General features: G+C 47.4%; 1 protein-coding gene across 3 annotated transcripts in view; it reads left to right on the top strand.

Annotated features, from left to right (window-relative positions):
- Nucleotides 1-880: 880 nt before the first annotated feature.
- Nucleotides 881-25713, top strand: part of EHF (ETS homologous factor) — a 39495-nt gene continuing 14662 nt past the window's right edge. The window contains exons 1-2 of one of the 3 annotated variants that reach the window (XM_081100391.1): nt 881-1067; nt 22430-22529. In XM_081100391.1, coding sequence (XP_080956517.1) covers nt 22433-22529 — 97 coding nt within the window. In that variant the 5' untranslated portion in view covers nt 881-1067; nt 22430-22432. Of the gene's footprint in view, nt 1189-22429; nt 22530-25713 lie in introns of all 3 variants that reach the window. The other 2 variants (XM_081100389.1, XM_081100390.1) reach the window with 2 other exon arrangements.

The raw sequence follows: 25713 nt of genomic DNA on the forward strand, positions 1-25713 counted from the left end.
TCGTGCCAAGAACAGTCCCTCACCTGTGTGCCCTGGGGGCCCAGTGAAGCAGGCCCTTGTCCCACGGGGATTGCATGGGTATTTAAAATCCAAAGAGCCTCCCCAGGGGGCTCTTGCCCAAAAGGTGTTTTATTTCTGGTTTCAGCATCTTGGCATTTTCCTCTGCCAATAAATAGTTAAAAAGACCATGTAAGTGTCAGGAGGAAGGGAAGATTCTGGATAACCCACCAACCAGATAGTCAGCTGTTCCACATGAAAGGACGCAGGGGGTCCTCTCTCCTGGGATCCCCCCTTTAACCTTTCTCTCTAGGCTGTTACCTGGGGGTGGGGGAGAGGGGCTTTTCAAAGTCCATTGAAATTGCCACTGCCCAACAGGTGATTGTGGTGCCTAAGAAGAGAACCCATGTGTGTGTGTGTGGGGGGGGGGGGTACCTAGCTGGGAGTCCCTTCAGAACCTGCTACCTGCATAGCCAGGGCAAAGATCTTGATGCCAAAGCAGAGGAGACTAAATATAAGTTAGTACACGAGACAGATGTCACTCCCCTATCCCATCGTCTCCTCCAGACTTGAATTTCTGCTCACTTTGCTTTTACATTCTCCCTTCCTGATGGGAAGGGAGCGCACAGGTACTTTTCACCTGAAACAGCCGAAAAGAACAGTCACCACCAAATCAATTCCTCACCCATTAATAGGTTGTCTCTCTGCTCCTGAGACACAGGCATAACCTGGTTAGACCTGTTTTGTTTGAACACTAACGTGTGAGTTGGCCAAATGCAAATGAGCCAATGTTTGTAATCCTTTATTTTATTTTTTTAAAGGGCCCGGCAGCCAATCAGAAGAGGAGGAAGTGACTTAGGGAATTCCCGGTTGGTGGCTTATTGCTTAACATCCTACAAAATGATTTAAAATTATTGTCATATGCATTTATCTTCACTCTGATGAGGGCTCAGACGTGATAACAGCCCAGGTTCCCCATCCCCGCAGGAGCTGGCGTGACGGCTGCCGGCCGCCTCCCCTCCATTAGCCACAGCTATTGGATTTCCCACCCAGAATCTTTAGCAAATGAGGTAAGTCCTTATTTTTAAACCTTCTTTGTAATCTGGAATTCAACCACCTGAGTGAAAAGAGAAGCCTGCTGGAATCAGACAGATGAAACTAAAGCAGACTCCCGGAGGCAGCCGGCAGGAAGTAAGCTCCACTCACCTGTGCTTGCCTCACTGGGTCTTAACAGAAGTGTATGTTGGGGGGCAGGTGGGCTATATTGGATGTGCGCTGTGAATTCCTTGTATTCAGCCTGGACGTCTAGTCACTGTGAATTTAGAAGCCCCTGGTTTCCTTCCATCTGTGTGACAAAGCCATTTCCCTGGGTTGAATTCTGAACCCAATAGGCAGCTAGCTCGGTGCAGAACTGGTTGGCTCAATAGCTGTTGGGGTTCAGGTTCTCACGTTCTAAAGATGTCTTCTGTTGGTAATTTTTCTGACTCAGTTGTAGGGAAAGGCAGAGTCCTTTTTAGTATATTTGGTGGTGGAAGATGGCTGGAAATAAGCAAGGGCGTTCCTGGCCACACCGGGAAAAGTGGCCAGGCAGCCCAGGTAGGCAAGGGCATTGGGGAGAGCTGCTTGCCTAAAAATGACTTTGTCCAGAAAAAAAAAATTGGCAAAGAGTTTCGCCATATCACAAGGTGACAAAATAACCGAAATATTGGCCCCAGGGTGGATACAGCTAGGAACAGTGAGGAATTAATCTCCTTGTTGGTAAATAACAACATTGAGTTGGGAAGGTGACATGTTCGCCATCTGCCTTTGGCAAGGTTCAGTATACTCCTGGTATTGAGGGAGCATGTGTCTCTTTTAGATGAAGTGCACAATTCTGTGAGCCTATGTACACAGGTGTGTGTGCCGGTCTCTTACCTTAGGGGCAGGTAGAGAGTGAGTGTGCGGATTCGGAGAACTTTCAGACGGAAGGTCTAATTCAGGCATTGATTCTGTAGACATGGGTGAGGATGTGGTCAGAGAGAGCCTTTCCCTGTATAAAAGGGCAGCTAGGGATCATGAGTGGACGTGTGCTAATTTCCGAGGTCAAAGGAAGAGCCAGTTTCCAACAGGAGCCATGAAGTTCTGTTGTTAGGAAGAAATGCACGGAGAAGCAACACTATCCGAAAAGGCTCTTCGGAGATTGGAAGAGTGACATTAATCGCTGCATTTGGAGTTTAGACAAGGCCCCCTGGTCCTCTTTTGGAGGCCCAGAATCCTCAGACTGTCAAATAACTCGAAAGCCATTTTTTAATCTGAAGTCCTGTAGGATCACGCCACTTCCACACCAGTGGCCGATGGCTTATGTGGCTAGATATTAAAAACGTTTGGAACCTGGAAACGAGAAATGAGGGTCATTTGGGAGTTTGTAATCACATTTGAAAAAAATGAATAAATGGAGACGATCCTTTTCCATGTTTCCAAAGGATTTTACAAAGGCATGTTAAAAAAAAAGGAACTTTGAGGGAACCACTGTGCTGTAAGTTCTCTCGTGTTACTATGTGAGATGGCGGCCAGACTGGGCCGCCTTAGGGTGGCTATGGATAGGGTGATGCCTTTGATCCAGGTGCCATAGGTACAAAAGAGCTCAAATTCAATTATATATTTTCTTTTTGTGCTAATAAGCCTCTATTTGTTAAATTCAAACGATCCTTTTTGTGACATTCTTATTTCTTTTAAAAAATACATTGTCAGCTCCCCAGCATGGAAATGCCTTGTTCCTTCCTGAACCTCTGAGAAGCCTGGTTCCTTCACACTTCCCATCCCGTGTTAATGCACCCATTCATTCACCAACTTTACCCAGATCCTCTTTCAATGCCTTTCGACTCCCTGAGAGGCTGAGACAAAATGAAAACCGAGAGGTTAAACTATTTGCTCAACTGCATTCAATTCGTGAATTGGAAACTGGAAGGAATTCATAGCAGGTCTCAGGTCAGAATGTGAGTGCTTTGGGCCACTGTTCCCTGCTAGGAAGTGGAATTTAGATTTTGTGAATCTTGTACTGTTTTATTTCCTCCTCATACCCCTCACCCCCTCCTCCAAATTAGGGGATTTTAGCTCTGGGTTGTGTTCTTGAGACCATCTTGCTTTTCTGAAAGCCCAGCGCTAAGAATCTTGTTCAATGTTAAAGCATCAAACACAGACACAGAGATTTATACAAGTCATTAAAAGGTTATTCAGTCTCCCCCGACTTCAGATGCAGTCATTTCTAAGTCCTTTCAAAGAGAGGTGATTTTCAAAGGCCTCTGGGTGGGGTGACAGCCATGGCAGAACCTGCTAACACACTGGAGAAGCAATGCCACAGTTTTAAGGAACCAGATACTATAAAGTTGGAACCTGATTTTTTGGTGACACCCTTTTGCTGCGTTTCAGCTCATTTCTCTTGTAAAGATGGCTTTCTGGTAGAATTAAAGTGACAATCACTTCTGTTGTGGGTGGGGCCCTGGTCGGGAGGTACTGACTGCACTGTAGGCTTGATGTTTAGAGACCATGTGTTCTCACCCTGGCGTGGTTACTGGGGGTAACCGGCCGAGTGGGTCAGCCGATCGTCATCTGAAGACAGTGTCAGGATGGCAGCCATATCTTGCCAGGATTCCCTTAAATCCGTTGGATGACTGCAGAGGTGGGAAAGATAAACTTTATTTAGTGTGTTCTGATTGCAGTTTTAAAAAGATTTTAAATAATATGATTTGTCCTAAGGAATAGGCAATTGTGCTCTTATTAGAAATATGTGACTGCTACGTTTTTATTTAAATTGGACAGGGTGTTAAAGGGCCAGACCATTAAGCTGTGCAGGAAATAAACAATGTGGTAGGGAGAATGGTGACCATATTGAATGGGGCATGTGTTCAAGCTGAATAGCACCGATGTCAGGAAGCTGGGATGTGCTGGAGGAGAAATTTCAATGGATCCCTCAGAGTTATTTGATAAAAAATTTATTGGACTTCAGAAGGGAAAAACACGCACACATTTCTTTAAGAATTGTCCCTGAAGAATTTCAGATTCACCTTGTGAGTGATTGGAGCACAGCGTGGACAGGGGGTGCGCAGGACAGCGCCCAGGACTGGCAGTCAGAAGGCCTGCTTTTCTAGCTCCGGCAAAGCTACGTGCTCAGAGCCACACACTCCACCTCTCTGGAATTTAGTCTCTCATCAGGACAAAGGAGCTTGACTCTGATTGCCTCTAAGATCCATTTCAACCCCTGGAGTCTGATGACCAGGAAAGAATGGAAGGTCAGCGGAATCCATTCCAACCCCTAGATTCTGACGACCTTCCTATGCCTGGAGGCCAGCAGGTTTTCCTGGAGTCTGTGAAAGCTGAGAATGGGGTAGAGACGCCCTCTCTCCTCAGGATGAGACAGGAAAGAAAACCAGTAAGAGCCTTACATGGCTTCCTTGGGGTCTTCAGAATGCTGGCTAAGGGACACAGGTGGAGGTTCCAAGACGGGATACCTGGAGCCTCTATTGGGGTGTTAGAGTCTGTTCCCACGACAGCATCCCATCTTGATCAATCTGCCTCCTGTGTCCAAGGTTGGTGGGAGTGTCGAGGTGGATGAAGCTGACTGTTTTGTGACCACAGGGAGCAGTGGGTGTACACAAGAAGGCACTCTACTGACGTCTTCTATAAAACACCAAAGCCGTCTGTTGGAAAGTGAACATACAGACACTCATGGAGCCACTCAGCTTGCGTGGTGCTGATCAGCTCACTTGACTGACAGTCCATGGATTATTGGGTAGATTGGATGGACAGGGAGTCACTTCTAGAGGAAGACCCTAGGGGTAGCAGAAGGGGCGTATGATTGGCTGAGCCACTGGGCAGCCAAACTAGGAATGTGGGTGTTCCCAGAGGGCCTCAGCCTATGTCTGCAGCAACCAGGCCTGCACCAGGGTGAAGCAGGGTGGCCCATGTAAAGAGGCTCCCAGGGTTTTAATTGGCCCTGTTTTAAAAGAGACCTGTTGTAAAAATACTCTTTTAAAAATTGATTTCACTAGCACCTAACCACACTCTGTCTCCAGTTTGTTTTACAGGGCTGGGCCCCTCTTGTAGTTCATTAGATCCACATTATCTTTTTTTCTCTCTACAACCTTCCTCCACACGCTGACCCTCAGAGCCCCCTCTCCTTCCTTTCTCAGAAGCATCTTCATTATTATTAAAGTTGTCTGCCTGCTTATTTAAAATCTGGCCAGCATAGGTTCATTCAAAACATGCTTTCTGATGAAAACAAAGCCGAAGACAAAAAGGAGCCCCAATGCCTATGATAGTATTTTGATTATTAGACTAATAGACCACCTCATTAACCCCACTGTTTTAACACAAGGACTTACTTTTGTACGACCTTATCTAGATGCACACGTCCTGTGATACTGTTGTAATTGCGGTGAACTTAAACTTTCATATCCTGCCACTCCCCCCTCACTCTATATTACAGACACAAACAATCTTGGGGGTTAGCCGTCATTTACCCAATTATGGATCTGAGAAATTTCCACCCCCCCTCCCGTCCCCCCGGCTCTTTCTCAGCTGGATGTAAACTTCTTCTAACTGTCCGAATAGTCTTTCCTGGAACATGAAGAAGGTCTTCTATTTTTTGCATATGACGAAGGATCTTGGAGAATGTGGCTGTCTTGTAGAGGTTACTTTGGGATCCCTCTCAGGACCCTTTTCAGTAGTTCCCTTAGTGGAGATAGTGATGGGTTCTGGTGGCTCAGGTAAGTGTGGTCGAAAAGGTGAGGCTGTTTTCAGCCGTGTCTGCATGCCGACTACCAACAAGACTTATTTAGTCTTTGCAGTGGGTGTGAGATTTGGCCCAAATCCAGCCTCAGTCTCAATTATGTCCACTTGTGAAATTAGAAGCACCTCGGTTCCATTGTAATTCCCCTGGTCAGAAGGTGACGGCTTGAGGAACGCAGATGAAGGGCAAACTTTGTTTGTATATTAAAGGGGCAGGAGGCTATGAGTTTTGGTTGCCTGGAAACAAACAGCTGGAAGGGTACAAAGAACATTAGGTTTAGTCAAAATACCTGGGTTCAAATCTGACTGCGCTGTGGGTAGCTGAGTGGCTCTGCGTGAGTTGTATAAGCCCTAGGATCTAAGTTTCCTTTCCTGGGAAATGGGGTTAATGACATCTGCACAGGACTGCTGTCGCGATTAAGTTAGACACAGAATCTGAAAGCCCCGAGACAAATGCGTGTGAGTAAATATTTGGTAATATATGGAGTGGAAATCGAGGATAGAGCCTCAACATGAGTGTGCTCAGCGAATCCCTGCTGGGTTGAAGTGTATGAATAATTCTGGGGTTTTGTTTTTTGAAATGATCGATGTTGGTTCTGCACTGTGACCTTGGGAAAGAAATGCGACAGGTTTTCACTGGGGAAGGGGGTGGCAGGGAGATGGGCTAAATCATCGTAACTGAGCCCTGTCTCGAGCTGGCTGCAAACCACACCCCATGGGGGTGCAGAAGACCTTAAGGGGCTTGGCGGGGGGAGGGGTGGAGGGGAGAGCACAGCTCGTTCTGATCCCTGTCTCCGGATGCCTGGCAGGCAAGAGCCTCCAGAAGAAACGGACCCCCCTCCAGGCAGTGCACATGACTAACTGCAACTTCACCTACCATTGCCCACCCCTACAATTCTGGAGCGTGCTTCCACATACCTACTGCCCGCCGCAGTGAAGGCATTGCCCTGGGTGTTCCAGAGGCTTCAGAAAAAATGCCTTTACTTACTTATTATGGGGCCTGCCTCCTGTAGTTTGTTCAAATGCGGCTTCTGGCCACGTGGAAGTGGTTTCTAGAAGCTGTCTGGGTTGAACAAGCAGTCTTTGCTGTTAATGAAACAGGAAGCGTTCCTAATCTGGGATCCGAGGGTCTCTTGGTGTCCATGGAGAGAATCCAGGGAATTTGTGAGCTTGGATGTGAAGAAACTGTTTTTATGTTCAGCAAGCTAACTAGAATTGAACGTTTTCCTGTGACATGAATGTAGGCAAAACTTCACGGTAGCATGAGCTGTAACTGTGACTGTGACCCGGAGACGGTACAGGCATGTTCCTGTCACATTACGCTTGTCACAAATTGTCTCCAAATAGTGACATTCAGCACTCCTATATTTCATGGAGGTTATTAGACCTGCACTACAGTATCTTAGTTTATGTCTTAATAAAGATGTACATATCTTGTTATATCGCACACTTATTTTAAAAAGTGTTTTGATCATTGTATTTCAATAGAAATTTGCTTTCTACTCTTATGTAATTGATTTTGCCATTTAAAACAATTTTGAGGAGGGGTCCATAGGTTTTATCAGACCTCAAAAATGGGGTCTATGTTATAAATCAAGGGTGAGGAACCCCTAATTGAGAGCATTCCCTCGCACAGGGCTAATGAAAAGACATCCGAGCAGCGTCAGCTAATGGATGGTCTCTGTCAAAACACGAGTATGTGTTTCCCACGCATTGTTCCTGCCTATGGGGAGCTTTAGAGTTGCGGTGGGACATCAGCATAATGAGAATAATGGCAACAGCAATAATAATCATGGTGATAACAGCTAACTCTTGTGGAGGGCCTGCTGTAAGCCAGGTGCCTTCATAGGCACGCTCAATGTCATCTTTAGTTTATCTTTTTATTTTATTTTTTGGTGTCATATTTAGTTTAACTTCCCCAACAACGTCAGGTGGTCATTGATGGGGCAAAGGTAGAATAGATCTCCCTCCTGCCCCCCATGGGGAGAGAGCAGGTGAAGGCCAAAGTGGGGACCGGCCTCCGGACCAGCCAGTGTCCAGATCTGCAACCTGTGCCGTCACGCAGGGCCCCTCCCTTCGAAAGACCCTGTGCTCGCTTTCCTGCCGGTTGTCGCTGCCTTGCAATTCTCAATGCACTGTGAACAGGGGCCCTGTGTTTCCCTTTTGCAAATTATGGAGCTGAGCCTGCCTCTGGATGCGGTGAAACTGTTCCAACAGGTGACTACTCCCGAGGCCCGGACGCTCCTGTGGAGAGCCAGCCCCTGCTCCTTCTCCTCTGGCCCGTCTGGCTGAGCGCCGGGGAAAAGCTGAGGCCTGGCCAGCAGGATGCTGTGGGTTTTTTGAGTTGGTGCATCTTCCAATGTTGTTTGAGCACCAGAGACTTCCTGGAGGAAGGGGAGAATAGCTGGAAGGAATTTGATTCCTTGGAAAACCTTTCTGGTGAGGAGTTGCTTGCCTTGCAGGTGATTCTTCCCCACCCCCACCCTCACCCCCAGCTTTTAAAATAATTTTAAAAATTTCAATTACAGTTGACATACAATATTATATTAGTTTCAGGCGTATAACATAATGGTTAGACATTTATATACCTTACAAAGTGACCCCCCTCAATAAGCCTAGCCCTCACCTGACACCATGCACAGTTATGACAATATTATTGACTCTCTTCCCTTTGCATTTTTTATTTCCCAGAGGGTTTACTGCGTAGACCAGTGAGCTGGGAGAGGCAGAGTAAAGTGTGTTCCGGGAGGGAAAATGGGACACAGTGAGCCAAGTCTATCCTTCTTGTGTGAAGGCACTAGAAAGAAACTTGAGCTTTCTTGCTGTCATTTAGTGATTATCGGTACAAAAAACACCCCAATTCTTCTAAATAGGATATCCTCTGATCTGTGAGCAAAAATTCAGATATTGCCCTAGCCAGTTTTGCTCAGTGGATAGAGCGTCAGCCTGTGGACCAAGGGGTCCTGGGTTCGATTCCAGTCAAGGGCACGTACGTTGGTTGCAGATTCCTCCCTGACTTGGGCCCTGGTCAGGGCTTGTGCAGGAGGCAAAAAATCGATGTGTTTCTCTCACATTGATGTTTCTCTCTGTCTTTCCCTCTCTCTTCCACTCTCCCTAAAAATCAATAGAAAAATATCCTCGGGTGAGGATTAAAAAAAAAAAGAAAAGAAAAGAAAACTCAAATATTATTTGCTTCCTAAACTGCAAAGACGACCATGGAAGACGCCTGGGGAGGTTCGAAGTTTTTACAAACTGTTGCAAGGTTTCAAACAGGGTGGCAGACTCGGTGGAGGAGGGTCGGCGTGATGGATTTATTTATTCAGGCTCCTAGAATGACACAGCCACGGTCTTTCTCTCGTCGCTGTGCTGTCCACAACACGGCAGGTCTGTCATCAGGACCCGTGGCAGCTCAGTCATCAGATGCTTTTCCAAAGAAGCCCTGGTTCCCCCTTAATTGTTTCAGTAACAATACCCGCTCTTTGGTCATGGCTAAGAAGTCAGAGGCGGCTGCAGTCAGCCAAGCCCCACCCCTGTGTCAATCAGAGGCCTTCAGCAGGAAGCCAGGCTGAAGTTTTGATGGACGGGTGTGAGTGGCCATGAAACAGTGCTCCTGTAGCGCCTGCACTGATGTATGCTGGAGGGAACTTTTATACCAGGGCACAAGGATGGTTAGTATGCCTCCTCCTCACATGTAGGGGGAAAATTATAGGAGCCGTACTTAAAGGAATCTCCACTTCCAAAATAAAAGTATGAAATGCTAAGAGACATCCCCTCTCTTTAGAAATATAAGAATTCGTTTTCAAAGCTACGAAGAATTATGTGGCACACCCCCCTCCGATATATTTATGATAATAAATCCAGTTCATTTACTAGCTCTGTGTCTTTGGGCAAGTTGCTTAGCCTCTCTGTGCCTCCTCATCTATAAAATGAATAATATTAGTACCGATGTCCAGGGTTATTGCAAGGAGTCAATGAGGTCATTCTTGTCAAGCCTAGCTCAATTCCTACCACACTGAGAATGCTCAGTAAATATGAACTGTCATCACTGTCATAGTTTGAGTTGTTGTTTTGTAATTATACAGTCTTTGAGATTCCAAATTAGTAGCTGTTGACCTTTCCTTAGATAGAGTGTCTTGATCTTTCCTTGGGACGAAACGTGAATCTTAAAATGGTCAAATCCATTATCCCAGTCCATCCCAGCCCCTCCCTGACTCCAATCCCCCACTCTCACCTCCCTCCACCCTTTCTGCATTCCTACGCGGTTGATCTTATTTATTTTTCAGTCGACTGAGGGTGTTGTTAAATCTTTTCTTTTTCGGGCTGCCCGATTTGGTTCTGAGGCACTCCACTCCCTACCCTGCTCATGACAAGAATGCTTGGGAATGCTCAGCCAGCCACATCCCTCCCCTGTTGGAACACCCTGTTCTTAACGCTCCTTGAGAAGCGGTGTTTCTGAGGCCTTCCCCACTGCCCTGACCCCCCACTGAGCCAGTGGTCTGGTGGCAATGAAGGTCAAGGGCACAGAGACAGCTGGGGAAGGTGGTCACCTAGGGAAACACCGTGCGTTGCCCACGCCCCGTGCTTTCTTCTCGAAGCTTAAAAAGAGATATTAAGAGGCTTCTGCTCTCTGGGTGATGATGCCATTGCTTAATTGGTGTTGTCATGATCTCCATTTGAGTGATTTGTTTAGCTCTCTGTGGCCCTTTTTGGCTTGAGCTCATCATGTGATATTGACAAAGTGATGAGAAATGAGAGTGTGGTGATGCTCCGATTAATGCAGAAATCACACCTTGAGCTTAGGTCCTTTCTACCTGGGACGTGGGACCTCAAGTCACTTGGCAGGACATGGGTGAGTCTGCACAGCCCGCCTTTGAGGTAGGTATGGGTAACTTCATTTCCCCAGTGGGAAAGCTATGGTCTGGGGACTGGGGTTTTCAAATTATACTGTTTGCCCAGGGCTGGACTTAGGAAGTCTGTGGGAGAGGCCAGACTGCGTTCAGGCACTCCCAGGCTCTGTTTCAGGAGGTAACCTGCAGACCACACCTACTCCCAGGACCATATTGACTTTCGGAAGTTGACAATTTGGAGGAGTGTGGTTTGGTTTTGATCCTATCTCAGCAGCCCCTTCTCTGCCCATGTTAATCTGATTCATGATCTTACCCTGGGCTGGCTGGAGGCTGGCCATGTCATTCTGCAGATCTTGGACACCCCTCAGTGCCACCACAGAGCCAGCCAATGGAAAAGTACAGTGTCTTCTGGCCTCTAGGCCCGACCAGCTCTGGCTGGCCTACCTGATTCCCTCTTACTTCCGAGGGAGTGGGAGGGTAGCATCTGAAATGAAAATGCAGGGTTTTGTGTGTGTGTTGGTTTTTTTGTGTGTGTTTTTTTTATTTTGGTTTTTATAGGAAAAACAAATTGGCATGAATGCTCAGTCAAACCAGCTCAGGCTGTTTGGGCAGATGCCTTTCTTTGCTTTTTTTTTCCTGTTTATTTTCCAACAAATCAATGCTTAACTGGTTGTTATCGGAGCAGAGCAACAGGTGCAAAAAAATAACTCTGCTGCCAACTCAAATGAAAAGGTAGGGCTTATACCCTCTGGGGGGTATTCCGATGATAACAGAAGCCCCTGCCAGCACCCGAATTCACTGCTCTGTTGACGGTGGGTTTCATGTTAACAACCTGCTCCTAACCCTCCTACACATAAACACGCCATTGTCTCGGGGAGAGACATTCAGCCATCCAGACAACCGACGGCATTATTCTGCCCCAGTGGCGATTGGTTTTGGCTGAGGCTGCTCTGTGAAACTCGGGGCCTTACCCTGCCTGCCAACTTGATGACTGCGTAAGGGTTTCCTTGTGAAGGCAAGGGCATGGGGTTGCCGGAGAGAAGAGAACCGGTCCTGCTTTTAAACGTAGTTCAAGTTCTTTTCAAGGTTGGTCATTTCCAAATGCCAGAGAAGGTTGTCTGTCTCTCTCTGCTCTTGCTCCCCGCTGTCCCCAGCCGGAGGTGGGGACTGAGCTCAGATGACTTTGGAGAGAGCTACCATTGTTTTGGAAGTGCTGTGCTTGCTGAAGAGTCTACCGGGGGAGGATAGCGTCTGTGTTTTGTCCCCAGCACCCAGCATAGTGCCCAGCATCTAGTAGACACTATATGTATACAGATGTCATATATGTATGCAAATGGATAAATATTTATAGTAGCATGACAAGAATTTCTTGATGGTCATTTCTCTCCCCTGAAGGTTAAAAGGCTGAGACCCCACTTTTCCTGGATATGAGGCCTCAAACCCAGGGTGGTTAAAGTAACCTTTTGAAAGGCTAAGGTGGGGGTGGGATCAGGTAAGGGGTGACTCAGCCCGCCACGAGATTCTCTTCGTAGGAGGAACCATCATAAAAATCCTCTGCAAATGCTATGCTCTGGGGCCGGGTTTGTTTGTTCAGGCTTCAGAGACTCATCCTCATACGCAGCTGAGCCCTGCTGAATTTCCTGGCTAGGTGGTACCGGGCATTGGGACCTGCTTTGGGTCAAGTTGACAGACAACGTGGTGATAGAATCACACAGACAGATTGGAGGTTAAGTTCTCCGGAGTGAATGTGTAGTCTCTGACTTTTTCAAGGATTTCCTGGCATTTATGGATGTTTCCTTCAAGACTGAGATCTCCTTATTGTGGGAAATGAGGGAAGGCAAGGAAGTGAACCTATGACCAGAAGTTCTTACCCATGAGAGGGCTTAAGCATTGGTGAAGGGAGGTTGGTAAAAATGCAGGTCCTGCTTCCGAGATCATGGGTAAGATCCCAGGAAACTTCAAGTTGAACTCCTCCTCAGGTGATGAGGATGCGGGTGGTCTATTGAAATACCTGTGTGGCCTCTTAGCTAAGGAGGAAAGTAAGGCCAGAAGGCTCATCCAGGACCTAGATGCAACAGTCCCTCTGCCTCTCCAAAGACCTGCGAAGGCCTTTGGTTGTAATAAGAGGTGAGGCCGTTTTTGTTTTGTTTTGTTTTGCTATACTTTCTTTACTTTGGGATCATTTGTTTTTGGAATAGAGAAAGAGGGTTAGTGGGAAGACAGATGGAAGTTCAGGATTGTAGAAAGTTTGCTGGATTCTTCACTTCATTGCCAAACAGAGGTCCAGGGTGGCCTTGCTGAATGCGTGGCTCCCACATCAGTTGCTGAAGGAGGGGGCCAGCAGGGCCCTTCTGGTGTCCCTGTAGGGGAACAAGGCAACAAGGCCGAGCAAGAGAGAAGAGAATCTCTCAGGCCTTCCCTTGTCGGCTGGAATAAAGGTGTCTCCCAACCCTGACTCCACTAAAAAGTCTTCTTTAAATTTCAATCCAGCCTGAGTGCAAAAGAGAATTCTTACAGATCTTTGGTGTCCATAGACCTGTAGGGGTCAATGGAAGGTCTTTGGAAAGCCCAGGCCCCACAGAATACATGCAAAGCCAGGTTTGGACGTGCAGTTTTGGTAAAAGGGGAGAGCCTGGCTTCTACTGAGATCTTGAAAGGCGCTGTGACCTTTAGATTCAAAGCTTGCCTTATTCTTCTCAGTTTGTTACGTCTGAATGGGACTGATAAAGGCTCCGGAGGCCATGTACGGTCATCTTGTCTTTCAATCAACTTCAGTGCTTGTCTGCTGTCAGTATCTTCGTCTTGTCTGAGTCTGGCACCAAGAATGATAAAGATCAGCATAATATGTATATTTATTTCCAAATGGCTTACAGTCAGTAAAGTGTATCTATAATGGATCGACACTTGGCCTCCCAAATCTGCATCATTGCTCACGAAAACGCTTGAAAGCCAGGACTAGTACTTCAGATGTTGCCCCTGGGAGCATGAAATGTCTGCTTCAAAACACATTACAGGGTTATGAAATGGCCTGTGATGTCATCCCGAGAGGATCAAATACATTCCCCAAGCTTGATTCACATTTTGATTCACTTGAAAAACATGAATTTTGCCTGTATTACATTCAGCGAGACTTCGCACGTATGTGAACTTTCTTCCCTCCTGGTTGGGAGTGTAGTTCCTTTGAAATGACAGTCATACTGAAACGGGAAGTCAGGACACTGTTGCAACATCCGTAAGGCAAAGACTTGGACTTCACCTGCTGGCAACTGATTAAGGACCGAGAATGGTCTGGATATTGTTGTCATTGCCACAGCAATTGTTCAAAATGCCTACTTGCTCTTCTGGCTGGAGGAGTAAAATTACCCAATTTCGTGGCAATTTGGGCATGGTGTGGTTGAATGAATACAGGAGCTGGGACAACAGCAGACCATGGCTTTGATTCCAGTCCTCTGGGGCTGGGGACAGAGAATACAGTGGGGCCTTGACTTACGAGTTTAATTCGCTCCGAGACTGAGCTCGTTAAGGAGCTCGTTAACTCAAATTACTCTATCAACTCAATGCAAAAAATCAGCCGAGAGACAGCTGGTATCTCAAAAAACTCGTTAGTCGGGACACTCGTAAGTCAAGGCCCCACGGTATAGGCACAAGCCCTGCTTCAAGTCTGCTCTGTGGCCCTTAGCGCCCCCAGTCTGTGCTTTTGGGCCTGAGGTCTCATTCAGGTAAAGCACAAATAATTATGGACCAGTTTAAATCCAAAATATAAAAGAAAATGACTTTATAGAGTCATAGAGATAGTATTTTGCCAGGATATGGCAAAAGTAGGTTTACAGTTGTGAGTACCTAAAGCACAGAGTTTATTCTTGTATTATTATTATTTATTAATTATTGTATTGTTTTCCCTACGAACAACTAAACCTACATTTGCCCTATCCTGTGTGTATGTATGTATACACGTATGTGTATATGTATGCCTGTAAGTGTGTACCTATGTATATGTGCATAGTTCTGCTTTAATGGCTAAAAGAGTATCATGGATGAAACTGTCCCAGCTTTGGAACCATTAGCATATTCCTGCCTAAGCATATTGTAGGAGAGGCAAAATGAAGGCAGATTTCTATTCTTTTCATCCTGAAAGGAGCTCTTGGATATATTAGAATGTGAGATGGTCTGAGATTGCTCTGGCAAAAGGGAAAGAGGGTCTCAATAAGGGTCCTGCATGATTGATGGGCCAGGGAATTTTATCACCTTGGAGAAGTGTGGTAAAGGCGTGAGGCCCCAAATGGCACAGGGAGAATGCATGACTATGTATGGAAGGGTGTGGGGGTGAGGATGAGCTGAGGGCAACATTCTTCTCTGGGAAATACCTTCTTCTCAGCAGAAAGTGGCTAAATTCCCAGGGTTTGACAGTCCAAAATTGAGTTCTCATCTAGCTCCAATTCTTGCTAAGCTGTGCAACCTTGGACAAGTTACCTAACTTCTCTGAGCCTCAGATTGGCCATCTGTGAAATATCTGAATATTAGCCTTATGGAGTTATTGTCTCGACTGAGGTAATGCATTTAAAACTATTAACAAAGAGCTGGCACATTTTAAGTGTCCAGTAAGCCCTAGATACTTTAAGGTAATCTATATAATAAAAGCATAATATGCTAATTAGACTGGACAGCTGAACGACCTTCCGGATGTCATTCCGGACGTCCTTTCAGACGAAGCCACCATGGTGGGAACCAAGGCAGTAGCAGTTAGGGGCGACCAGGCAGGCAGGCAGAGTGGTTAGGGGCAATCAGGCAGGGAGGCAGAGGCAGTTAGGGGTGATCAGACAGGCAGGCAGGTGAGCCATTAGGAGCCAGCGGTCCCAGATTATGAGAGGAATGTCCCGGATTATGAGAGGGTGCAGGCCGCTGAGGGACCCCACCATGCATGAATTTCATGCACTGGGCCTCTAGTAATAATGATAATTATCATTATTTTTATAGCATTCAGTCCCAGATCTCAGTAACCCCACCATGGAGCAAAAGACATTCCCTCCAGCTGAGCAAGCCCAGCTGGGCTGTATTTGTCTTTGCTGGGAGGTTCTCTCTCGGCATGTAAGAGGAAAAGCCTGTTGAGCAATCCTTGGCCTTGATGGGAGTCCTGAGACTGGACATAGCCTCCTGGGTTCGGGGGTACATGGCCTCAGCTCCCTGCCAGAGTCCCAGTGGTGCCTCCTTCCTCTTGCTTTCTTGTCTCTATTCGCTCTAATCCCAGACCCTATGCTTTGTGGTGACTGAGCATTCCTCATGCGAAGGGGCCCTGTGGGTGAAAGGGGCCCTGTGGCCACTCTCTGGCAGGAGCTCCCATTTAGACATGATGCTCTCCTTTGCACCTGTACACCAGCTGTGGTGTGGGAGTGCAACGCAGAGCGATACCCGGGGTCTGTGGAGGTGTGCCCTCCCACTGCTGCTGGCAGCCTCGGGCACAGTGTGTCTTGTGGGAGGAATGGGGGCAGGAGGAATGGCTTGCAGTCCCCTAGGCAGGCACCATGCCCACGGGGGCATAGCACGGCTTCTGTGAGCAATGGCTGAGAGATGCTGCTCATAGCTCGGCCTAATGGTGCATCCACACAGCAGCCCGAATGGGGGGTGAGGAGGCGGAAAATCCAGCTCTAGGCTCCATGGTACCAGCTAGTAGATTGTGTAGATGGAAGAGGCTACAGGCCTTGCTTGAAATTAACTTGGCCCTCCATTTCCTCCTTGGATATTCAACAAAATAGAAACAACACAACAAATAACAAGTATTTTGATAAGAAGCAGCTAACATTGACAAGTGCTTACCATGCATCAAACACTTCTCTATGCATTTTACAGTATCCTCTCATTTTATCTTTCAACAACCCTTTTCATATCGTAAATGAGGAAGCTAAGGCCGAGAGAAGTTGAATTCCTTGTCCAAACTTGCCCCTTCAGCAAATTGGCAAAGCCAGGCAGGATTTGAACTGTGGCTCTCTGACTCCTGAGTTGGAGGGATGCGGGGTGGGGGGCGGGGGGAGAGGGGGGGCTAACCATTATACCATCCTGCCTCTGATGAGTCTGCCCTGGCTCCAAGGATGTCTCCAACTCAAACCACCAGAGTTTAAGGAGACTCGGGGGGCAGGCCCTGTGACAATCACTAACATTTCCTGGCACTTGCCATGTACGAGATGACATGCTGAGGATTTTACAGACATTCTCATTGAATCTGCACATCAACTCCATCCCCTCCCTGCTTTTTGTCATCTGGGGAAACTGAGGCTTTAGAGAGGGTAGTACTTCCCTAAGGTCAACACAGCCAGCTGGCTGGTGGAATTGAGATTTCCACCCTCGCTTACCACCCTCTCTTCCCATCTGAGGCATGAGCTCTGGCTCTGCCCTGAGAAACACAGAGACACCGGGCTGGTGTGAAGCTCCTCTCACCTTGAATTTGTTCTTTCAACTCAGATGGCAGTGAGCTCCCGTCTCTGTGGCCAGGCTCACTCTCTCCCATGTGTGCCACTGAGCGGCGGGCAAAATATGAGACTCTTAAACATTAGCATCACGCCAAGTGTTGCGGTCCCTGCCCCCCAGGCGCTGGGGTGGTAGAGCTGGGGCTGGAAGGGACTCTAACTTTGATGAAGACCTAGAAGAGGTGTGGGCACAGGGTGGTGGGTCATCTCTATGTGTGGGTGGCACAGAAGCAACTTGGGGCTGTGTGGGAATTTGTGTTTATCCTGAAACTTCCCATTAACAAAGTGGGGAGCAGAGAGTGGCCTCGCTCTCCCACCACCATGCAGGCAGGGGCCACCCCAGCACAGCACAGCGCTGCTTCTGCAAAAACGAATTTCAGGTTGGCCAAGCCCTCCTGGCCCATCGTCATTTGCAGGATGGCTGCTGCCTAGGAGGTCCTGGCTGGAAGCCTGGTGTGAGGTTCTCATCCATACATACTCTAGTCCAGGGGTCCTCAAACTTTTTAAACAGGGGGCCAGTTCACTGTCCCTAAGACCGTTGGAGGGCCGGACTATAGTTTAAAAAAAAACTATGAACAAATTCCTATGCACACTGCACATATCTTATTTTGAAGTAAAAAAACAAAACGGGAACAAATACAATATTTGTATTTGTATGTGGCCCGCGGGCCGTAGTTTGAGGACCCCTGCTCTAGTCTACTGGGCAGGAGCATGGCTCCTCCTCTTCCAAGAAATTGTACATGTCTGTCTCCAAAAGTGTCCGTCTTAGAAGCTTTTGCACGGAGGTAACGTCTTGGTCAGTGTGAAAGTGTGGATGATGAATGGGAGTCTGGAGCCAAATACTGTCCCTCCCATTTTTCTTATATGTGAAGGGGCATAAGAGAATGGAGATGAACCCCCCCCCCCCCCCCCCCGATAACCTACCTTGCATTTCAGTCCTTGGGTTTGAAATGCAATTTACAGTTTGTGTGTGTGTGTGTGTGTGTGTGTGTGTGTGTGTGTGTGTGTGTAATTTTTAGTAGCCCAAACAACAATTTATGCTATATTTCCAGAATGCCACCTGGGAATAGACAAAGTTGGCCCTGATACCCAGTGCATTTTCTTAAACATCCATTTAGGACACCGTGACTTGGATTACTTGGTTTGGGCCAGGCACTGTACTGGGGCCTTACTGTCCCCTATCTCATTTCATCCTCCCACGGGCCTACATGGTAGGTAGTAATGCCATGTCTGTTTCCCAGGAGAGAATAGAGACACTCACAAAGGGCAGAGGACAGCCCAAGGTCATCACACTAGGAAGATCAAAGTCAGAGCTGTCACTGCCATAGGCTCTACTTTTAATCCGGTGTTCTCAACTGGGGATGGTTTAGCTTGAGGGGACATTTTTGGGGGTTGGGGATGCTACTAGATTCTAGAGGCCAGGGATGCAGCTAGACATCCTGCAATGCACAGCATGATCCTGCAGCAAAGAACCACCCCAGCCCAAGACATCAGTCATGCAGAGGTTGAAAAATGCTGCTTTTCACCTACTGCACATGACTGAGGACCACCTCCCAGAATTCCCCCTTGAGCTAGAGATGAGGAGGGGTGAGTCCTTTCTCCAGCTTGCTTTTGACTCGAAGGGTGGAGTCAGCCTTACTTTAGGCTCTGAATTTACTTCTTCAGTCCTGGAAAAAGTAAAGTGTGTTAGAGAAATATCTTGAGAATGGATGTTTAAAGAAAGGAAAGGAAACTGATTTTTATTGGGGACACGTGTGCTGTTGCTGGGTTAGACTCCTTTAAACCCATTAGACTACTTATTCTTCAAAGCAGACTCCCCCTTTTAAACCAGGGTAGAAATAAGTTAACATACTCAAAGTCACCTGGCTCAGAATGGAGCCTGAATTCTACCCCAGGCTTCAAAGATCCCAAGTCTCCACCTCGCATCCTAGATGCTTTGCTGTGTTTTGTTTTGTTTTTAATTTGTCTTTTGGTAGAAAACAATAAAAGCGATGATGAAGGTAAAGCAGGAAGCTTAAAGAAGGGCATTAAACGATCCCCCTACGTTTAAATGAAAAACATTGCTTTTCGTACCCCATAAAGGAATCACAAGGTACCACAGAAATTCTGTATTAGTAAATGGGAGTGTGGGTGTGTTGGTTATAATAATGCCTTAAAAAAACAAATTTCAAGGCACATTTATTATCCATGATCTCATTTGATCTCCACAACAGTCCTTGAGGCTGTTGGGGTGCAAATGCCCTCGTTTTACACCTGAAGGACTAGGCCCTGGGGTGGGGGATGGAGGGAGGGGGTAGGGCTTGGTGAAAGGCCTTCAGCTGTGTGAGCCCGGGGCCTTCTGTGCCCGCTCCAGGGGCACTGTCCCTACAGTGACATGCTGGACTAGAGACACTGACCTCCTTTTCTCACAAGGCTGGGTGAGCTCAAGTGAACTCTGACTCACTAAGGATTAAGTCACATAAACTCTTTTATGAGTAGTAACCATTTACTGCGCCCTGTAAAAAAGGGGCCCTCGCTGTGCTGGCTGCTTTCCCTACGGAAAGGGGGTGCCAGCAGGGAGCAGTGCTCATGCATGCCAGCCTCTTTGGGGGGGGGGGGCAGGTGGTGATGTGTAGCTGCGACCTTGTAGCCCTCAAGGTTCTTCTGTGGGTTGAGGAGTTCTGGATGGCGCCCGAAGGTCATGGCAAGAAATGATGTCTGCCCCGAGGAAAGGGGCTTGTGGCACCAGATCTCCAGGGGAGAACTGGTCCACGTTGTCCTGTGACATTCACTGAATTCTTTTTTGCTGCCCGCTAAGTTCTCTCTGGGCATGGCCTCAATGGCCTCCTAGCACTCTAAGTGTGGGGTTGTTCCCATTTTGCAGGTGGAGAAAGCGAACATCAGAAAGTGCTTGGCTAAAGAGGCTTGGAAGCGGCTCAAGGTCAGGCACAGTAACCGGGGGAACTAGGGTCTGAGCCTGCGTCTCCCCAGCTCCCAAACCAGGGAGCTTAGCCCTTACACCACCCTGCCTCCTGGGGTTTTCTTTTGGGAAGTGGTGACAGATCTGAGCCAACCGAGGAGGTAACTCAGAATTGGCCAGGGCAGGTCTTGCTTCCACTGAAATGGCCATTTAGAAACAGCCCGGCAGGCAGATCCTTGTGAAATAATCGTTTCAGGGAAGTCTTCCCTGCCCATCCCCCCAGCCTGGAGGGCCCATTCCTCCCTGCAGATGGGCTGGGCTCTGAGCTTCAGCCCTTTCAGGGTTAAACAGTAACCTTTTTACTGCTTGTGGTTGAGCACATTTTGGCGAGGAACAAGCCCAAGCCCGGCCTTGAGCAAACAGGAGACCGGCCATGCCCCTTCCCTTCCCCAGGCACCCTTCTGGGGACGGAGAGGTTTTCTTTTGCCTTGAAGTCCCTCACCTGATTTCTTAGCTTTACGGCGATTGTTCTAAAAAGTTGGAGGGGAAAAGGCCCAGTTATTGTGAAAAAGGGAAAGCTTTCAGTTGTTTTTTGGTTTGTTTGTTTGTTTTGTTTTTTCCTTCTCTGAGGGTAAGAATCAAAGAGGTTTCTGTAAGGGAACTTAAACAGCAATTTGGTCGCCCTGGCCAGGGTGGCTCAGTTGGTTGAGCGTCATCCTGTTTCGATTCCCAGTCAGGCACATGCCCAGGTTGTGGGTTCAATCCCTGGTCAGGGTGCGTGCGGGAGACAACGGATTGATGTTTCTCTCTGAGTTTTTCCTCTCCCTTCCTCTCTCTCTAAAAAGCAATAACATATTTTTAAAAAATCAATTTAGTCCCTTTCTTTAGGTGTTTGCGTCAGAGAACTGAAACCCATGGCTGTTTCTGGTTCAGGTTATCCAAAAAGATTGCGTCTCCCCTCATAGTGACACCTTCATGGAGCCGTGCCCTATTGTGTGCCAAGTGCTTAAGGTGTAGGAACTAATTTAATCTCCAGTCAAGGCCCTTTCTCACCTTCTATATAGACTGGATTCAGGCCCAATTTTTGCCAAACAACTGTGATGACGATAAGAGCAGGTTCAGATCTAGTTAGTTATAATCACCATAAAATTTTCTGTCTAACCTAATTAACGCCTCATCACTGCTCTGTCCCCAGTACCTAAGACAATGCCCAGACTGTTATAGGGCTGATACATTTTTGTTGAATAAATGAATACATGAATGATTTTGTATTCCTTTTCCCAGTCCCTCCCCTCCCTCTCAGGCCCTCCACAGAACCAAAGGAGCAGTGGCTAAATCAGAGCAAGGGGTTTTGAGGGCTGGAACCACTCTGGGTGGGCACTTTGATCCTGGGAGACACTTAAGGATGCAAGATCCCCCCCCCCCCCCCAAACAGGCAGAAAATTTTCCATGATCTGCTGCTATGAAGCTGGCTCCCTGTCCCTACCCCAACGTTTAGGGAGTGCAGGTTACATTCCAGATCCCAGTAAGGGTCAAGCACCTCTGGAACCTGGCTGATCTCCTTTTGAATGACTGAGCATTCATTCATTCACATGGGGCTGAGGTCTGAAGGTGGAGGGTGCCTGGCTTGGGGTGAGAACATGATAGATGCTGGAGAAGTGAAGAAGTATTTTCAAAGTGTAAAATTTGTACATTGTTTAACAAATTCAAGCAAGCCCATGGAAGACAGGCTTTTCTCCTAGGCCCTTTACTGAGAAAATGAGCCCTCAGACTGAAAAAGTCACCGCTCGGTCACTTTCGGAGCTTATGATAGTCTAAGAGGAGAGAGAAAGCTGGTCAGAATTCGTTATCGGGAAGGAAGGGGAGGGGCAGTATCTTGTCAGGGAAACCAATGGATTCCTGATATTATCATGCAGCCAGATGCTGGAGGAGCTCTGGATGAAATATGACTGAGGCCCTCTGACCTCTGCCCACCCATGGCAGATACACTTGCTGGGTGCCCGGGTGAGGGCCTGCCTGGTGGGCTAGGACTCCCACGCAGGTGCCAGGTCTGTGCCTCTACCAGCTTGGATTTTCACTGTTTGCAGTTCCACTTTAAACAAAATCTCTTTGGCATTTTCACTATTGTTAAAAAAAAAAAAAAAAGGCTTGGCTTCTGGCCAGACGCACCCTGTGAGCAGGTATTGCATTTTCCCTTCGCTTCATTCCCGATCGGAGATTATTCATTTATGAATGGGTGGCTGTAAAAACTTGCCTTGTGCATATGAAAACTGAACCTGGAAATTTTTAATCGCCAGTGAGTTTTGCTTTTACGGAAGGGGCCGTAGCAATAGGCTTTGGAGGCAATGGTGGGAAGGGCAAATGCTTTTTCCTTTCTTCCTAAATTAACTCTCTGACCTGTACTCTCCGGTGACGATTGTCCAAGAGGCACTGACTGAACAGGTTGTTTGATCGCCTTACAGATCATGATTCTGGAAGGAAGTGGTGTAATGAATCTCAACCCCAGCAACAACCTCCTCCACCAGCAGCCCGCCTGGACAGACAGCTACCCCATGTGCAATGGTAAGCCCCTCCCTGCCCCCCTCCTGTGGGTGTTGAGTCTCAGGGGGGTTTTGCTTTACTTTCATTAGGCTTCGTTTTCCAACTTAAGGTATGAGATGCAGCAGGAGATGTGAGGAACCGCGGGGATGGGGGAAAGTCTTCGTGCTGGAGTTCTCTCTAGGCCCCCGGTGCTGCAGGCTGAAGCCCGCTTGATAGATTTCATGGTTTCCTCCCAAGATTCAAGGTTCTGGGTGGGCAGCCTGGCAGATAGGGTTGTAGAGGAGATGCCCAAAGGGAAAGCCACCTGTTGAAACTTTTAACAGTATTTGGCTTAGGATATCCGATAGGATAGGAGAAAAAAGTGTGTGTGTGTGTGCGTGTGCGTGTGTGTGTGTGTGTGTGTGTGTGTGTGTGTGTTGCACGGAAGCATGGAATTCAAGGAGGAGAGAGTTTAGCGGCTTCAACTTTTTATTTCATGCTCCAGTGACCTACCTTTGTCAGGGGAGAAGAGACTTTCCAGGAGACCGTGGGCCCCTCTTTGGTGCTTTAATCTAGAACCTATTGATTAGAAGAGGGAGGGGTTGGTGGTGGGGCTTAGAGAGGGTTTGGTGACCAAGCCCGTGGCTTACTGTAGAAGCGAAACTGAATAAAGTGGTTGCTGAATCAGGGCCCCACACCCCGTGTGAAGGCTTTCAGTTTGGGCAGACTGCTGGGCGGTGAACAGCGGGGCTTTACGGAGCTCTGAGTCTTCTCCTACCCCCGCACCTGCTTCTGATCTCCACTCCAGAGACGGCTGCTCCGACTCCCCTAAAAAATGGAAAAGGCCTGTTGTGAGCAGAGTCCAAGGAGGAGTGGGAGGATAATGGAAGGATTATGCTCTCCAATTGCAGCTGGTCCATGTGCAGCTCCGCCTCTTAACGCGGAACCCCAGCCAAACATGGTTGAAAGCGTGCACAGGTGACCTTCCCTTGCTTGGTCACCTGGCCCACCACACTGCTGCCTTTTCGGGGCAGTGACATTTTCTGTTGCTGTGGGACCTCCAAGGAGGACTCTAAACAGAGCAGGAAGGGGCTTCAGACTGGACCCTCCATTAAACAGCATTTTTCCTGTTTGCTTAGTTGAAAGCTGGGGCCATTTGTTCAGCAAGGAGTAGAATGTAGGTGCCACTTTTATTTCTTAATTTCCAGAGGCCTCCCAGAAGGCCCAGCTCCTGGTCATGATTGATGGGATGGGGGAAGTCCTTTGAAAGACCGAGCAGACCTGAACTCTTAGGAATCTAAAATTTCAGGAATCTGACCAGTCCACTGGCCGATGGGGAGAATTTTCCAGTCAAGTTCATATAAAATTCTCTGGTGCTTTCAAGTTCCGACAGGATGGACTGTCAGGAACGATCCTTTCATCTGGGTCATGTGCAGTTGAGAGAAGAAATTACTGCAGGCCGGTTGTTGGGTTACGGAGAGCGACTGCCTCTTGTTTGCACTCCCAGAGCTGCGCTATCATAACAACACAATTATTTTAGAAAAAAGAGAACAAAGACTCGTGGAACCACACAAAAATATCCCCTCCTTAAACAGGTGTATTGTGAGACCTCCAAAATGAAGAGGAATTGGAAACATCCAGTCTAAGCTCTGTGTGTTTATATATCTGGAAATATTTCTATGTAATTTAATTTTTGGACTAGATTTTCCCAATCCTTGTCCCCATTCCCCTCTACCACTGGCTTCTGCTTCAGGGTCCACGCTGAGGGTGTAGGGCTGCGTTTGTCTGGCCGTGAGGTATGAGAGATAAAGTACCCACTGTGAGTGGCAGCTGTTACCCAAGCAGCCACCTTCATGCCTAAATCATCTGGACCTCCTGGTCTTAGTGCTCCTGAAATCTGGAAGCAGGGGATGGATTCTGAAGGTGTGAGCAAAAGTGGGATTGGGTTGGAAACATTCCCCCTTCAGCCTCTCCTGAGAGCTAGGCCATGGGCATTATGGGAATCCAATCTTTAGGGGTTCCTTAGCTCCTTGCAACTCAAACTGTATCTACAGACAATCACCATTACCATCACCACCACCACCACCACCACCACCACCATCATCATCATCATCATCATCCAGTGGAAGCTTGTTAGGAATGCAGAAGCTCAGGATTCTGTGTAATCAGAATCTGCATTTGAACTACATTCCCTGGTGATTCATATTTACATCAGGGTTTGAGAAGTACTGGTGTACGATGACCTTGAAGCAAAAGTTAGGGACAGTTTTCTTGTGCTACACATTCCACGCTTGAGTTTGTGGGAATATCTGTGTATCATGTTCAGCTAGATTTCCCCTGCTTCAGCTTAGTGGGTGGCAACAGTGTATTCCCCTGGCCCAGTGATGGCAAACCTTCTGAACTCGGCGTGTCAGCATTTTGAAAAACCCTAACTTAACTCTGGTGCCGTGTCACATAGAGAAATTTTTTGATATTTGCAACCATAGTAAAACAAAGACTTATGCTTTTGATATTTATTTTATATATTTAAATGCCATTTAACAAAGAAAAATCAACCGAAAAAATGAGTTCGCGTGTCACCTCTGACACGTGTGTCATAGGTTCGCCATCACTGCCCTAGCCCCTGGCCCCCACCTTTCCAGAAGAGAGCTATTCCCCCTCAATCTCTGTTTACAAGGAAACCATAAGACCTCTCAGCCCTGTTACATGCCCCCAAAGGCTGGCTGGCTCTCTCTTCTCCATCCCCTAGGACTTTGGGCTGATGATGTTCTCTTAAGAGAGCATGAGATGGTAACCATACACAGATGGTTAGCCTACACTAAACGTAGCAACTCTTATTGGCTTGAATGAAATTTTCTTCACTGGCATTTGAACTAACCATCTTGTGAATGCACCTCACAGTTCTTTCAGGTTCCCACATTATTTTCTTTTTTTCAGCAACAAATGCCACTAAAGAAATCTATAGCGAGTGCCTAAGATGGCAAGGCCTCTAAGATAGTTTTCATTGGAGGCACAAAGATGCATGAGACAGGGCCCATGACCTTGAGCATTACAATTTACAGAGGAGAATAAGACAGCACTTAGATACTCCTAAAGGAAAGCAGAACATGATAAAAGTCATTATGAGAAATACCCAACACGTCTCCTGGCGATTCACAGGACAGCAGCCCTCACAGTAAATGGGAGTCTGTGATGACGTCCCTCGTGGGGTGGTCAGAGTTTGAAA

The sequence above is a fragment of the Myotis nattereri genome, assembly GCF_964212035.1.
Source record: "Myotis nattereri genome assembly, chromosome: 9".
Lineage (NCBI taxonomy): Eukaryota > Metazoa > Chordata > Mammalia > Chiroptera > Vespertilionidae > Myotis > Myotis nattereri.